The sequence below is a fragment of the Lagenorhynchus albirostris genome, chromosome 2 (assembly GCF_949774975.1).
Source record: "Lagenorhynchus albirostris chromosome 2, mLagAlb1.1, whole genome shotgun sequence".
NCBI lineage: Eukaryota > Metazoa > Chordata > Mammalia > Artiodactyla > Delphinidae > Lagenorhynchus > Lagenorhynchus albirostris.
This window is the reverse complement of record NC_083096.1, coordinates 127724889-127742366: the sequence shown is the minus strand read 5'-3', so window position 1 is coordinate 127742366 and position 17478 is coordinate 127724889. Positions and strand designations below refer to the sequence as shown.

At 40.1% G+C, this 17478-nt stretch overlaps 1 protein-coding gene across 7 annotated transcripts in view; it reads right to left on the bottom strand.

Moving 5' to 3' along the window:
• Window positions 1-1998: 1998 nt before the first annotated feature.
• The window catches only part of DIRAS3 (DIRAS family GTPase 3), a 31244-nt gene continuing 15764 nt past the window's right edge, over window positions 1999-17478 (bottom strand). For 5 of the 7 annotated variants that reach the window (XM_060139778.1, XM_060139776.1, XM_060139780.1 and 2 more), the window contains one exon: window positions 1999-3421. In XM_060139778.1, coding sequence (XP_059995761.1) covers window positions 2664-3356 — 693 coding nt within the window. In that variant the 5' untranslated portion in view covers window positions 3357-3421 and the 3' untranslated portion in view covers window positions 1999-2663. Of the gene's footprint in view, window positions 3422-9762; window positions 9847-9893; window positions 9982-10567; window positions 10714-17478 lie in introns of those variants that run through there. The other 2 variants (XM_060139777.1, XM_060139781.1) reach the window with 2 other exon arrangements.

Below are 17478 nucleotides of genomic sequence, written 5' to 3'. Positions count from 1 at the left end.
GAGCCACAAATACAATTTTAAAATTTCCAGTAGCCACATTTAAAAAAGTAAAAAGAAATACCAAATTAGTATGTTACATTTAACCCACTATATCTAAAGTATTATCTCAACATGTAACAAATATTAAAAATTATGAGATATTCTACCTTCGTTCTTTTTGTAATAATGTGATATATTTACAATACATCTCACTTTGGTCTAGCCATATTTCAAGTGCAGAAGTTACGTAAGGCTAGAGGCTACTATACTGTATAGTGCAAAAATAGAAGCTATAGGTTCCAGCTCCTTTGAATAACACTATTAGCTCGAAGAATGGTTAGAATGGTTTATATCTTCCCTGATCCAAGCAGTAATAATGTAAAGCTTCTTTCTTGCTTGTAATTATGTTTGGGAGAGCCCTACTAAATCTCTAGGCATAAAAGATTCCAACCATGTAATGCCTTCAGGGAAAATTTTCCAACACCCCATATAAAATGCTCTCTTCCCTGTTTCTAAACCATCCTGTGCATTTTGTAATTGTCAATTTGCTTCTTTGCCTCCCTTCTGGATTCTAGGGAGGCTCTGAGAAAGCTTCCTTTTCCACATCTGTATAGCACAAATAGAGAACAGAAAAGTCAATTCACTTGTCCTTGGACTAGTCATCTTAGAAGGGAAGTACATCATGGTGGTTAAGAGCACTGACTCTGGAGCAGAACACCTGGCTTTAAATGTTGGCTCTGTCACTTACTGGTTTTGTAACATTTATCTGTCTGCCAAATGGGCATAACAGTATCTGCTTCATTGGATTGTTGTGAGGATTAAATAATATAATGTAGAACATTGACATGTAGAAAGAGTATATAAATATTTGCTCTAATGTAATGTAGAAACATTGGCATGTAGATAGACTGTATATATATTTGCTATAATTTAAAAATATTTTTTACTAAGCATTACTTGCAACATTAAATCTCCTCCTTCCCCTTTCTAAAGGATAGTATTTGCCACTTAGTAATCCCTTTGCTCATCTACAAAGAACAACAATGAATGCATATATTTTTTCAAGGAAAATTCACCTGGAAAATAGCCAAGATAGAGTGTTTTCTTTTAGAAATGGAATTACTCCATTTGGGATGTTAGCTAAGAAATATTTTTTTAAAAATAGACTACATTAAAAAGCAATATGGAAGAATTATTTAGGTATTTTCTAGTGGTTGAGAATAATTGCTTTGAAAATGAACAGGAAAATTTTTAAATAACTATTTAAAAGGATCTACTGAATGAATTTTCTAAGCTCAAAACTCTGACTCTACTACGAGACAGATGTTTATGATTCCTTCTCAACAATGTACTTCTCCCCTAAAAATCAAGTTATAAGAAGCCATTTAAAAAAAAAACACATTTAAGTTGTTCAATAAATACTTATCCAATAAGGGATATTTTATGGGGAAAAAAACCCCACCAGACTAAAAGCCTCTCCTCTTCCCCTTAACTGAAAAAAAAAAACAAAAACAAAAAACACTTGAAAACAAGAACATGTATAGATATGGATTCCCTCACTCAAAAAATTATGTTCAAATAGGAGTCTTTAAAAAACTCTCTTAAGGAGAAGTTTCTCAGATTTCAAATCCCACCTGTTTCTCCCCTTACCTTCCATCCACTCCCCATTCCCTATACCCAATACTTGTTGAGGAAAGACTTCTGAGGCAGCCAAAGGCCAAGGTTTGCTTTTCACCACCTACCTCCAAGACAGCAGCAGAATGAGCAAGCACCCTCTTCAAAGATGCCTGGAGTTCTTCTGGATGTCAGTCCAGGAAAGGTGATGGATACAAACCAGCTCTGCATTGCAGGGACCCATGAACCAGCCCCACCCCAAACTGGCTAATTTCAAGAGGGCAGGGGCATCAGTGTGAAAAATTCTTATAGAAATCTTCTCCAGATGTGACTGGCAATGGGTAATGGGTAATGCAATGGGTGATTTTTGTTGTTGTTCAGTGAAAAAGAAATTATTACAGCTGATTGCATGCAGGAAAAGCTTTATTAAGTCACGGAACTGTTACAATTTTTTTAAACTGCAGTGTAGAATACTCAAACATTTTTAAATGACTTAGGAAACAATTGGTACATATTTAGTAAGCAAGTTCCACTATCACAATTTTCTCTGCTCCCACCCTCAACGCTCAACTATAGAACATTCATTTATTTATGATGTTTAGTATCTGTCTCACAGTCATCTGTCAGAGATTTTGTTGCAAAAACATCTCTTAACAATTAAATACACAATGGGAAGATATGATCAGACATTTACAGGACTCGAAATGTTTAAGAATAATACACAATAATAGGATTACAAGAAGGGTAGTGACATCTTTCAATTCATTTTGCTATTTCCATTCTCTTTTTCAAACATTAATCTCTAAAGTCCGTCCAAGTCCCATCCTTTAAAATGCATCCTGTTCCTTTTCCTCTCCTCCTCCAATGTCCATATTTTAACAATTCGAGTTCTCTTGCCTGGGGAAAAGAAAAGTTACTAACTCACAGGGGACATTTATTGACATCTAATTGTTACAACCCAAACCACAGCACAAAAGTCAGTCGTGTACAGGTGACACAGCACAATGGGGTTGGTCCATGTTTTCGGCACACTGAAGGAGAAGAGGGTCGGGCTCCTTAAGGCTCAGGGTTCACATGATGATGCACTTGCCCAGCAGCTTCTCGGCGGTCTTGGGGATCTGGGATTTCTTCTGGGGAGGCTGGGCGCCGGCGGCGGCGGCGGGCTTCTTCTCGAAGTTTATCAGCATCTGGAACAGCTCCTGCACATTGATATTCATCTTGGCGGAGGTCTCCAAGAAGGCGCAATTCCACTCCGACGCGTAGGCAGCACCTTCCTTCTCGCTCACCTCCCGGGGGCTCTCATCGCACTTGTTGCCCACCAGGATGATGGGGCACTTTTGCGGGTTGTTGCCTTTGAGTTGACGGATCAGCTCAAAGAGGGGCTTCAGCTCCTCCAGGGTTTGCTTCTTGGTGACGGAGTAGACCAGGATGAAGGCGTGACCCCTGGCAATGGCGAGGCGCTGCAGGCCCCGGTAGCGGCGGCCGCCGGTGGTGTCGGTGATGTGCAGTGCACCCGCCTTGTGGCTGCAGCCCAGCGCCTGGCGGTAGGTATCTTCGATGGTCGGCAGGTACGCCTCACGGAAGTTGCCGCGCACCCACCTCTGCACCAGCGCGCTCTTGCCCACGCCGGCCGAGCCGAGCACCACCACGCGGAAATCTCTGCTCCTCCTCTGGGGCAGGCAGGTACGGATGACGATCACGGTAGGCAGAGGCCGCAGCCGCTTCATCAGCCGTTCCTTGAGGCCAAAGCAGGAGTTGCCCATGGTTGGGTTTTGGCGGGGAGATGCGTGCACACCTTCTCTGGCACTTGGCCAGCAGTGAGGGACGCCTAGGCAGGAAGAGAGAAAGAGAGGAAGAGTGAGCGATGGGAGTCTAACCCGGAATGGTGTTTTGTCGCAGCGCCTGCCTGGCCCGCCGCTCCCTGGGGACTGGGGGCGGGGGTACGGGGGGAGGTGGGAGGGGTGTCTGCCTCATCTCGCTCCCTAACCCCACCCTCCTCCCACTTCCCTCCTCCCTTCTCTGCGGCGAGCCAGCCACCAACCCCACGCACCTACGGAAGGCAATGCGGGCGGGGAGGAGGGCAGTCTCGCCCCGCACCTCTTCCAATGATACCTTACTGTTACTTTCGCGGTGGCTATGCACCCATTTTTATTTTTCACGCCACACTACTCCACTCTACAGAAGGCCGCAATAACGGACAACTTGCCAACCCTTAAAACACGCACGTCTGAGCTATGTTACCAAACATTTTCTCCCCAAATAAGCCCTCGTTGTCTTCTCTCCTTCGGTATGAAAAATTGTGCGCGTCTCTGACATGGATCGATTACTGCGGGCAAGGTTAGGTTGCTGCAGACATCGCGATCCAGGGTGTGGTCACGGGGGCAGCGAGGGGCGCCAAGGGAGCCCACAGAGTCCAGGATTCGTGAAGCTAACAGAGACCCCTTACCTGAAGCAACTGTCCCCAGGTACCCGCTTCCCTGACAACGCACCCACCGGTTTCCACCCCCACGATAACCCAGGCTGGTTCGCCCGCTATGCCGCGCATTCATGTGCCCGAAAAAAAAAGGCGGAAGATAGCTTTTACCTCTTTCCGAGGCGGGAACCTCGCGGCAAATTCACTCCTTGCCGGGGTGGGCTTTGGCCGCGGTCGCAGCGGCGGCAAGTAATTGCGTAACCAAGCTCCGAGCTGCAGCTGGCAACCAGTGCGCTCGGAAGCTCGGGGCGAAATGCTCCAACGGGGGGACTGAGGCTGGTTAGCCAGAGCCAGGGGGCGCAGACTGGGAGACTCCACTTGCATGGCTCACGGAGGGGGGATTGGGCTATGAGGGGCTGACCGAGCCCAGACGCACCCCCCACGCAGTCCCCCCGGCGTCCCCCACACGGGTACCCACAGCCCGGACGGGGGCGGGGGTGGGAGGCGGTCCTGAGTTCACAGGTGCCCGCCCATTGAGGGGGCTCTGCTTACAGCGCTGGCGATGCAGGCATTTCTCACCTACTGCATTCCTCACCACTTCTGTTCTTTTGCCCCCTGCGGGGTTAGCCTTTCCCAAGCCTCGCCACCTTCTTTTCACTGTGGAATGGCCAGTTAGAATTCTTCCCACTACTGGTGCCAGACACTTCACCGCATCTCATCCACTTCACTTAGTAAACATTTGTCCGGCGCAAAACCCAGTTTCTGTCTTTGTAGGGGAAGACCAACAGAAGTCTCTTCTGTTACAAGAGACTTCGGAACCTGCCCCCGGTAGGATTTCCTGTTGTATAGACATGTGCTGTGTTTAAGGGTTGAGGGGTATCCTTTACACCCAGCGACATTAAGCAGCTATCACATCCATCATCACTCTGTGTACAATACGTCTCATTTAGTCATCATCACAAAATCCTCACAAGAGACTCGAGACTGGAATATGGGCAGCCTTCTAGGAGCAGAGAGCGACCCCTGGCTGACAGCCAATAAGAAAACACGGACCGCAGCGCTAGCAACCAGATTTTCCCAACAACCTAAATGAACTTGAAAGCGGATTCTTCTCTGCAAACTGCGCATAAGATCAGACCGCCAACACTTTGATTTTAGCCTTAATTAAGCAGAGAATCCAGTGGAGCCCATCCAGACTTCCGACTTACAGAATTGTGGGTTCTGTGGTTGGGAGTCGTTTTAAGCCACAAAATTTGTGGTAGTTTGTTACACAGCAAACGAAAAGAAAACGAATGCAGCAGGTAAAATTACTTGTTCAAGGCTACAGGGCTCATAAATGACAAACCTAGGCCCAAACCTAGTTCTCCTCACTCCAAGTCTTGTTCTTTTTCTGGTATTATCATTCTGTGTCATTAAGCTGATACACTATATACATATATGTGTGTATATATTTATTTTTTTTATTTTTTATTTTTTGCGGTACGCGGGCCTCTCACTGTTGTGGCCTCTCCCGTTGCGGAGCACAGGCTCCGGACGCGCAGGCTCAGAGGCCATGGCTCACGGGCCCAGCCGCTCCGCAGCATGTGGGATCTTCCCGGACAGGGACACGAACCCGTGTCCCCATCGGCAGGCGGACTCTCAACCACTGCGCCACCAGGGAAGCCCTGATACACTATATTTTACTCACTAGTGAAAACATGTTTATAGCTTTTTTTTCTTACCCAAAAGCTCATGCGTGTTAGGTAGAGATCAAGAGCACACGTTTTAGAGGCAGAAAACTAGGTTTAGAATGTTTGTGGGTTTTTTCCCTTTTCCTTCTTTTGAGTACATCTTAATATGCCTTTGAGCTGCGGGGTCCTGGAGAAATTACTTTTCTGTAGAAGGGGAACTGATACCTGTGAGAAAGAATTGTGGGGAGGATTTAAGGAGCTACTGCCTGAAGACTAATTAGAAGGCATATAGAATGCAATAGGTAACGTAAATGACAGCTTTGACCTTCACATAGTAATACAGAAGTCTGTATACACATAATCCTGTAGTCTTTGAGTATTTTAAGAGTGGCTTTTTGGAAGTGGCAATGATCTTTTTATTTAATCCAAAGAAGAGCAGATTTCAGTCTGGAAAACATAGCAGGTTTGGGGGTAAATAAGTTGATAGAAGAACTTGGGTCAGGGGGGAAGTAGGGTGAGAATTCTAAGCATTAATGAAATCTTTTCACATTCCTCCTAAACCACAAGAATCACTCTGTCTGTTGAAATTAGGGCAACTACAAAGTATTTAGAAATGAGAAAGACTAGAAAAGAGGCTCTGGAAACTGAAACTGACAGGCATCGGTTTATCCCAGAGCAGGCTACTTGGTGCTTGACAAGTTGTCCTCTATATTGGGGCGTAGTTCTAATTATCAGTGAAGTTTTCTTAGTTTACCTGTCTCTCCACCCACTGATTCTAGTTTCATCTTCTGGAGTCTGGAACTGCATTGATCAATCTGCTCCCTTGGATAACTTTACATCCTTTCAGCCATTTGAAGACAGTCATGTCCCATCACTAAGTCATTCATAACATTGAAAGTAGCCTGAGGATCATCTAGCCAAGCCCTTCATTTTGGTGATGAGGAAACTGAACCTCAGAGGCTACGTCATGCCCCGACTCCTGACCAAGCTTACTCTTCTCTCCCTCAGCCTCGTCTTCTGTTTGAAAATAACTGTTCCTTGAGGGGTACGGGTGTCTTTTTCTCCACCGCTTTTTAGATTTTTCCAATTTTTATAATGCACATTTGTTTTTTACAGTAAAAAGAAAACAACTAAAAACGAAAAAATACATGTTTTAAACATAAAAAAAAAAGGAAAGAGGCTCCTGAAAACACTGATATGGAAGATAAATGAAGATGCCTCTGCAGGCAAGACATTTAAAACAAAGAAATGCCCAAAAAGAAGATGAGAAGCAGAAGGTGGAGGAGGAGGAAGAAGAAGAAGAAAAAAGCTAGGAGGGGGCTTCCCTGGTGGCGCAGTGGTTGAGAGTCCGCCTACTGATGCAGGGGACGCGGATTCGTGCCCTGGTCCGGGAGGGTCCCACATGCCGCGGAGCAGCTGGGCCCGTGAGCCATGGCCGCTGAGCCTGCGTGTCCGGAGCCTGTGCTCCGCAACGGGAGAGGCCACAACAGTGAGAGGCCCGCGTACCGCAAAAAAAAAAAAAAAAAAAAAACTAGGGAGTGTGGAAATATATATTACAAAGCTAAATCCTTCAAATGCCAGAGAGATGAAATTAAGAGATCATAAATAGAATTCACAAGGAATGATGAAAATTTGAAACCATAGCTTCTACATCCAAACCAAGTCTTGCACCTCAAAAGCCAGTATAAAATATCTTAACCTTAAGAGCCCTAGCCCAGGGAACCAGCACTGTGCTGGGCCAGAAGTGTCAAAGAAATGGGCCACTGAGTAGAGTTCCGTGTGCTTTACAGTAGGTTCTCATTAGTTATCTATTTTATATGTAGTAGTGTATATATGCCAATCTCAATCTTCCAGTATATCCCACCCCCCCTTCCCCCTTGCTACATGTATAAGTGATGCACTTTGCCATACAGCAGAAACCAACACTACATTGTAAAACAGCTATACTCCAATAAAAATTAATTTAAGGGCTTCCCTGGTGGTGCAGTGGTTGAGAGTCCGCCTGCAGATGCAGGGGACATGGGTTTGTGCCCCGGTCCGGGAGGATCCCACATGCCGCGGAGCGGCTGGGCCTGTGAGCCGTGGCCACTGGGCCTGTGCGTCCAGAGCCTGTGCTCCGTGACGGGAGGGGCCACAACAGTGAGAGGCCCGCGTACGGCAAAAAAAAAAAAAAAAAAAAAAAAAAAATTAATTAAAAAAAGAGGAAAGGGCCAGACCAGAGTTCTGGAGCAAATATTGGCTAGTTAGGATCCAGAGTTTGGAGATATATCAGGGAGAAAAGACAATTAATTGAAACTAACACTGAGATGAAACAGATGTTGGAATTATCTGACAAAGACTTTAAAGCAGCCATCATAAGAATACTTCAACAGGCACTTACAAATTTTCTTGAAACAAATAAAAAATAAAAACATTCAGCAAAGACCTAAATAGACATTTCTCCAAAGAAGACATACAGATGGCCAAGAGGCACATGAAAATATGCTCAACATCGCTAATTAATTAGAGAAATGCAAATCACAACTACAATGAGATATCACCTCACACCAGTCAGAATGGGCATCATCAAAAAGTCTACAAACAGTAAATGCTGGAAAGGGTGTGGAGAAAAGGGAACCCTCCTACACTGTTGGTGGGAATGTAAATTGGTACAGCCACTATGAAGAACAGTATGGAGGTTCCTTAAGAAACTAAAAATAGAGCTAGCGTATGATCCAGCAATCCCACTACAGGGCTTATATCTGGAGAAAAACATAGTTTGAAAGGATACATGCACTCCTGTGTTCATTGCAGCGCTGTTTACAGTAGCCAAGACATGGAAGTAACCTAAATGTCCATCAACAGATGAATGGATAAGGAAGATATGCTACATATATACAATGGACTATTTATTCAGCCATTAAAAAGAAAGAAAGAATGCCATTTGCAGCACTGTGGATGGAACTGGAGATTATCATACTAAGTGAAGTAAGTCAGACAGAGAAAGACAAATATCATATGATATTGCTTATATGTGGAATCTTAAAAAAAATGATACTAAATGAACTTATTTACAAAACAGAAACAGACTCACAGACTTAGAAAATGAACTTATGGTTACTGAGGGGAAGGGTGGGGTGGGGAGGGATAAACTGAGAGTTTGGGATTGACATGTACACACTGCTATATTTAAAATAGACAACCAGGGACTTCCCTGGTGGCACAGTGGTTAAGAATCCGCCTGCCAATGCAGGGGACATGGGTTCGATCCCTTGTCCAGGAAGATCCCACTTCCATGGAACAACTAAGCCCGTGCGCCACAACTACTGAGCCTGCACTCTAGAGCCCATGAGCCACAACTACTGAGCCTGCATGCCACAACTACTGAAGCCCGTGCACCTAGTGCCTGCACTCCACAACAAGAGAAGCCACTGTAATGAGAAGCCCACATACCGCAACAAAGAGTAGCCCCTGCTCTCTGCAACTAGAGAAACCCCACGTGCAGCAACGGAGACCCGACACAGCCTAAAATAAATAAATATTTTTAAAAATAAAAAATAAAATAGACAACCAATAAGGACCTACTGTATAGCATAGGGAACTCTGCTCAATACTCTGTAATAACTTAAATGGGAAAAGAATTTGAAAAAGAATAGATACATGTATATGTATAATTGAGTCACTTTGCTGTAAACCTGAAACTATCACATTGTTAATCAACTATACTCCAATATAAAATAAAATAAAAGTTCAGCAAAGAAATAAAATGTATAAAAAGGATCTAAATGGAAATTATGGAACTGAAAAATACAATAATAGAAATTTTTTAAACTTTCTGAATGGTCTTGATAGTATAATGGAGATGACATTGGATGAATCAGTGAACTTGAGGGAGGATAAAAAATAAAATTTACTCAATATAAACAATAGAGAGAAAATAGACTGGGGAAAAAAATGAACAGAGTCTCAAGGACCTGTGGTACAGTAACCAAAATCCCAATATTTGTATCATCAGAGTCCCATAAGGAGAGGAAAAAAAGTCTAAATGAGTATGGGAAGAAATTACAGCTGAAAATCTCCCAAATTTGGTGAAAGACACAAACTTACAGTTCCAAGAAGCTGAGCAAACCCCACCAGGATAATTCCAAGGAAATCCATGCCAAGACACATAATTGAATTCTGAAAACTGAACACAAAGAAAAATTCTTGAAAGCAGCTAGAAATAAATAATATATTACCTGTCAGAGGAACATTATTTCAGATGATGGCAGATATCTCATCTGAAACCACAGATGCCAAAGGAAATGGCATGACATTTTTCAAGTGCTGAAAGAAAAGAACTGTCAACTGCAAACTCTATATCCAAAAATGGTCCTTCATGAAAAAAGACATGTTCAGATGAGAAAAACTAAGAAAATCTGTTGCTAACAAACCTACCCTTAAAGAGTGGCTAAAGGAAGTTTTATAAACAGAAAGGAAAAGATAATTTGGAACTTCATAAAGGAAAGTAAAATATCAAGATAGGTAAAAGAAAAAGTAGGAGTAAATATGATAGACAATCCTTCTTCTCATAAGTTTTTACAATCATGATGATCAAAACAAAAATTATAACACCTGATACTCATGGCAATGATATTAAAAATTGGGGAAGGCAAAGGGACCTGAATAGAAGTAAGGTTTTCATACTTCACTCAAATGGTAATAGATTATGATGTCATATATGCATATTGTAATACCCAAAGCAATAATTTTCTATACAAAGAGATATACTCAAACACACTAAAAATAAATCAAAATAGAGTCCTATAAAACATTCCAGTAACCCACAGGAAGATGATAAAAGAGAAACAGAGGAAAACCAGGAAACAAATAATAAAATTGCATACTTAAGTTCATATATATCAAGAATCACCTTAAATGTAAATGGTGTAAATACACCAATTAAAAAGGCAGATTGGGGCTTCCCTGGTGGTGCAGTGGTTGAGAGTCCGCCTGCCCATGCAGGGGACACGGGTTCGTGCCCCGGTCCGGGAAGATCCCACATGCTGCGGAGCGGCTGGGCCCGTGATCCATGGCCTCTGAGCCTGCGCGTCCGGAGCCTGTGCTCCACAATGGGAGAGGCCACAAGAGTGAGAGGCCCGCGTACCACAAAAAAAAAAAAAAAAACAACAACAAAAAAGGCAGATTGGCAGGGTGGATAAAACAAACAAAAGAAACACAAGCCAACTGTATGGTGTTTGAAGTAAGAAGAAATTCACTTCACATTCAATGACATAGGTAGGTTGAAAATAGGATGATTTTACATAGTAAAACAGAATACATGGAAACCAGAATTTAAAAAACACAGTATTATTTACACTCTATAGAAAAGTTAATACTTTGTGTATAATTTACAAAACACATAAATAGTCTGAATGCTGAAAATTATAAAATGCTAATAATAGAAATCAAAGAAGACCTAAATAGATGTGTTCATGGATTAGGAGACAATGTGTTCATGGATTAGGAGACAACTTAGTAAAGATGTCAGTTCTCTCCAAACTGATCTACAGTTTTGATGAAATTCTTGTCAAAATCCCAGCAAGGATATTGTAGGCATAAACAAGTTCATCCTAAAATTTATATGAAAAGGCATAGTATCTAGAATAGCTAAAACACTTTTGAAAAAAGAGGAATAAAGTGAAAAGAATCACTCTTCTTGATATTAAGGCTTACAATATAGCTACAATAATCATGGAAGTGTCATATTGGTGAAGGGATAGACATATAGATCAATGGAACAGAACAGAGAACCCAGGAGTAGGCCTACACAAATACAACCAACTGATTTTCGATAAAGGTGCAAAAGCAATTCAATGCAGGAAGGATTGTTGTTGTCTTTTCAACAAATGGTGCTAGAGCAATTGGATATCCATAGACAAAAACAAATAAGCAAACAAAAAAGTCAACTTAAATCTCACACCTTATATAAAAATTATCTTAAAATGGAAATGGACTTAAGCATAAGATGTAAAAATACAAAATTGTTTTTTTGAAAAGAATATCTTCAGGATTTAAGTCTAAGGAAAGAGTTCTTAGACTTGATGCCATTAGCACAGTCCATAAAAGGAAAATTTGATAAATAAAAGGAAAATTAAAAACTTTTATTCTGTGGAAGACCTTGTAAAACTAATGGAAAGAGAAGGAGTACACTGGGAGCTATATTTGCAGGCCACATTTCTGGCAAATGACTAGGGTGCCAGAAATAAAGAGCTATCAAAACTCAATAATACAAAGTCCAATTAGAAAATGGGCAAAAGACATGAATAGACATTTCACTGAAGAAGATATACAAAGAACAAAAAACCATATGAAAAGTTTTTTAACATCATAAGCCACTAGAGGAATGCAAATTAAAAGCACAATGAGACAGTGGAATATTATTCAGCCATTAAAAAGAATGAAATAATGTCATTTGCAGCAACATGGATGGACCTGGAGACTATCATACTAAGTGAAGTAAGTCAGACAGAGAAAGACAAATGTCATATGATATCGCTTATATGTGGAATCTTAAAAAAATTGATACAGATGTATTTATTTATAAAACAGAAATAGACTCACAGATATAGAAAACAAACTTATGGTTTTCAAAGGGGGAAGGGAGGGAGGGATAAATTGGGAATTTGGAATTAACAGGTACACACTACTACATATAAAGTAGATAAACAAGGACCTACTGTATAGCACAGGAAACTATATTGAATATCTTGTAATAACCTATAATAGAAAAGAATCTGGAAAAGAATATGTATGATATATATACATTAGTTATATATATATATTCATTTGTTATAAAATTAATGATGCAACTAAACATACAACCCAGCATACATACCTACTACTACTAAACATACATACCCAGAACTCTTGGGTATTTATCCCAGAGAAATGAAAACTTATGTTCACACAAAATGCACACAACTTTATGTGTGAATTTTGTACACAAATATTTACAGCAGCTTAAATCATAGTAGTAAAATACTGAAAACAACCCAGCCATCCTTTGGCAGGTGAATGGTTAAACTATGGTACATCCATATCATGGAATACTGCTCCAAAAAAAAAAAAGAGAGAGACAGAGAGCGAGAGAGAGAGAACTATTGATACAGGCTACAGTTTGAATGAATCTCAAGAGAGTTATGGTGAGTGAAAAAAAGCCAGTCACCAAAGGTTGTATACTCTATGATTCCATTTATGAAACATTCTTGAAATAAAATTATAGAAACGGTGCTAGTAATAGGGCTTAGAGATGAGGGAAGGGGCATGGAAGGAAGGTGGGTATGCTTGTAAAGGGGCAACAGGAGAGATTCTCATGGTGATGGAACTGTCCTGTATCTTGACTGTGGTTGTAGATATGCAAACCTATACATTTGATAAAATTCCATAGCATTAAATGCATACACAGATGAGTACAAGTAAAACAGGGGAAATCTGAATAAGAGCAGTGGATTGTATCAATGTTAACATCCTGGTTGTGATATTGACTACAGTTTTGCAAGATATTACCATCGAGGGAGACTAAGTTACTCAGGCTCTCTCTGTATTATTGCTTACAACTGCATGTCAGTCTTCAGTTATCTACAAGTAAAATCATTAATTTTAAGAGGCATTTGCAAAAAAGCCAAAAACAACACATCTCTTGTGGCTCCCTGTTGCCTACAGAATTAAAGTTCAAACTATTTATCTTCAAATTTCCAGCTCCCTACAAACAGATCCCAGATTCCCTTTCAAATCTTACCTTCCACAAGTCTACACACACTGGCTTAATAACTGGATATTCTCGGGAGTTCCTGTGTCTGCTTCTCCACTCAGTTCATCCTCCAACCCCATCCCCTCATCCACATGCCCCAATCCTACCCTCCTTCTAGGTTCACCTCCAAATGGCACATCCAGCTGGAGGGAATCCCTCCCTCTGAATTCCCACGCACCTTTTACCTTGTATTATAGCTTTGTATATACTTGTTTTATACTCTCCACAAAGCTATGAGCTTTCCTCAGATGAAACTGAGATTCATTTATCTCTGATTCTCTCACAGATGTTAGTAAGCACTGGCATGTAGCTCTCAGAGGTGACCAGGATGGTGTGGGGTGATGTAGATTCCATTAAGAGGGGTAGAAGTCACTGTAGGAGTTCCCAGCTCTTGAGCCAGCTGGCTTCTCTCCAGCTATGGTTCCACCACCTGTTTATAATTTGGCCTTTAATTCTATCCTTAATATCCTCAACTGATAATAGGGAAATACATGGCAAGTGCTGACATGTTAAAAGCACCTTCCTCAATACCTGGCAACAAGTAGACACTCAAAATGCAGCTGGAGTTTGGAGACCTGGTCTCCAGTTCCTGTTTGCTCACATTCCGCTTGTTTGGATGTAGACAAATAACTTGTTTTCCTTTTATATTCAGTTTCTTCATCTGTAAAAAGGGGTCAAAAGTACCCCTGTTTGAAGTAAGATTAATTGACTTACGTGTGTAAAATTCAAGCAGGGTATTGCTTGTGGAATGTGAATAAGCTAACATCCATTTGAGTCTTTGCTATGAGCCTAATATATTACATGTGTTTATTCATTTGGAACTTATATTATGAGTCCATGAAGTGGAACTAATACTGTCTCCATTTTACAAATGAGGAGACTAGGCACAGAGAGATTAACTGCATGGTAGAGGCTAGGAATTCTGGCTACCACTCGGACTTGTGTATTTCACACCATGCTGCCTCTCTAGCAGAGACAGGTGGTGATGTTTAGGACCCTCACAATCATAATTTGGGGAATCTGTTTTCTTTCCATTTCTTTCTGGGTTCTTCCCCTCCTTTAAGCTCTGTAGACAACTAATGGCAGTTGTGTTCCCTATCTTTCACCAAAAAATAGTATCTTCTTTACAGTTTTCATTTCCAAGATCAGTGTTGCTTCAGACTCTCTTCCTTTAACCCTGCAATGACCTTCTCCCATTCCTATGACTTCTGTTCCCAGCCTGCTTTCTCCTAGCACCCTGATGCTATAAACAGCTCCTTGTTCATAGAGACACTAGCTCCTACCTCATAAAGAAAGGAGGACACCAGATAAAACTCCAGCAGCCCCTAGCCCACACATATCCTGCAGCATTTTCTCTTTTCTCCATCCAAGGCTGATGCCTTCATCTGAGCCCTGGAGTGCTTTTCAACCTGTGGTTCTAGGATCACCTGAATTGGCATCAACTGGGATGCTTGTTAAAAATACTCAACCCAACTTACATGATGCTACACGATTTTTTTTCAATTAAAAAAAAATACACAACCCACATCTACAGAATGAGACTCTATGGGTGACACCTGGGGGTCTGCATTTTAACAAGGCCCTCAGGTGATTCTGATACAGAAGAAAGCTTGAAACTACTTTAGCACCTTGCTTAATCCATCATCCCATCTCTGACCTAACAGAATGAGTGAAGGAGGGTCAAAAGGTAAAAAGAAAGAAGAGATAACAACAAGAAAAAAGAAACACAAGAGGAAAAGCAAAACTGGAGGAGAAAATTTTGAGTATGATTTTGAATACGTTGAATTGGAGATGCCTGTGGGACACACAGGAGACTATTTCTAGTACTCAGTTGGAACTATTGAATAGAACTCCAGGGAAAGATGGATATAAATCCACTATATTTAAAATGGATTTCTTGTGTGTATATATATATATATATATATATATATATATATATATATATATATATATATAGTTGGATCTTCTTTACTCTGTCTCTGTATTTAAATTGGTATATTTAGACAATTCATATTTAATATGATTATCAGTGGTTAGAAAGATTTCATGATTATATTTCCTGGAACAAGAACTGGAAACCATGGTTTGGATTTCTGTGCTTCTCCCAGATTCAAGAGAGAAAATTTTAATACCAAAGTGTTGACATTCTTGGGATATTTCAATGTTTTAGGCAATTTTCTTAACTTCTCTATCCTCATCTGTAACATTGGGATAATAGTGGTATCCTACTCTATAGAGTTCTTGTGAGTAAATAATGAGTATTTCATGAGTAAATACATATAAAATGCTTGGGACAGTGTCTGGACATAGTAATCACTCAGTAAATGTTAGCTATTCCCACTTACGGGGACAATAGGGCTAAATATTAAAAAAAATAAAAGGTGTACCGGTTGGAAGGGAAGAAATAAAACTGTCTTTGTTTGAGGGTTACATGATTGTCTATGTACAAAATCCCAAAGAACTGACAAAATAAAAAACCCACTTGAAATGGGTAAATGACTACAGCAAGGTCTCACGATACAAGGTAAATGTACAAAATCAACTGCTTTCCTTCATACCAACAATGAACACTGGAACTTGAAATTACTAACACAGTACCATTTACATTAGCATCAAAAACCTTGAAATACTTAGGTATAAATCTATCTAAATATATATAAGATCTATATGCACAGAAATAAAAAACTCTAATGAAAAAAGTCAAAAAGATCTAAATAAATGAAGAGATATTCTGTGTTCATGGATTAGAAGACTCAATATTGTTAAGTTGTCAATTCTGCCCAACTTGATTTATAGATGCAATATGATCCAAATTAAAATCTGAGCAGCCATTTTGTGGATATCAAACAAACTAAAGATTATATGGAAAGGCAAAACAAACAAACAGAAAACAAAACTAAATAGCCAACACAATACTGAAGAAGAATAACAAAGTTGAAGGACTGCAATTACCCAACTTCAAGACTTACTGTAAAGCTATAGTGATCAACATGGCATGGTATCTGTGTATTCTGCTATTGTTGGATAAAGTATTTTATAAATGTCAATTAAGTCTAGTTGATTAATGGTGCTGTGTCAGTTCAACTGTGTTATTACTCAGTTTTTGCCTGCTGGATCTATTAATTACTGAAGGGGTATTCAAGTCTCCAAATCCGTAATAATGGATTTGTCTATTTCTCCTTGCTGTTCTATTAGTTTTTGCCTTGCATGTTTTGATGTTCTGTTGTTAGGTACACACACATTAAGGATTGCTATGTTTTCTTGGAGAATTGACTCCTTTATCATTATGTAATGACCTTCTTTATCCCTGATGATTTCCCTTGTTCTGCAGTCTAATTTGTCTGAAATTAATATAGCTGTTTCAGCTTTCCCTTGATTAGTGTTACTATAGAATATCTTTCTCCATCCCTTTACTTTTAACCTATCTGTGTCTTTATATTTAAAATGGATTTCTTGTAAACATATATATATAGAGAGAGAGAGAGAGAGAGAGAAAGTTGGATCTTCTTTATCTACTCTAACAGTCTCTGTGTTTTAATTGGTATATTTAGACAATTCATATTTAATGTGATTATCAGTATATTTGGTTTAATATCTACCATGTTTGTAGTTGTTTTATATTCATTGTACTTGTTCTTTATTTTTTCCCTCTTTTTCTTCTTTCTCTGGTTTTAACTGAGCATTTTATATAATTCCATTTTCTCTCCTCGTAGCATATCAATTTATAATATACATTTATAACAAATTTAAGTTCACTTTCAAATAACACTTCAGATGAAAGGCAGGTGACCTATAATATTCCCAGTTAATCCTCTCATCCCTTATAAATTTATGTCACTCATTTCACTCATCCATATGCTATAATCACCTAATGCATTGTTACTATTATCACTTTGAAGTTATCTATTAGATCAAATAATTAAAAAACTTATTTTACTTTTATTTATTCCATCTCTAATGCTATTCTAGTCTTTATTTAAATCTGAAATCTGAGGAAAAACTTTAGAGAACATGCTGTCTGGAGAGAACCT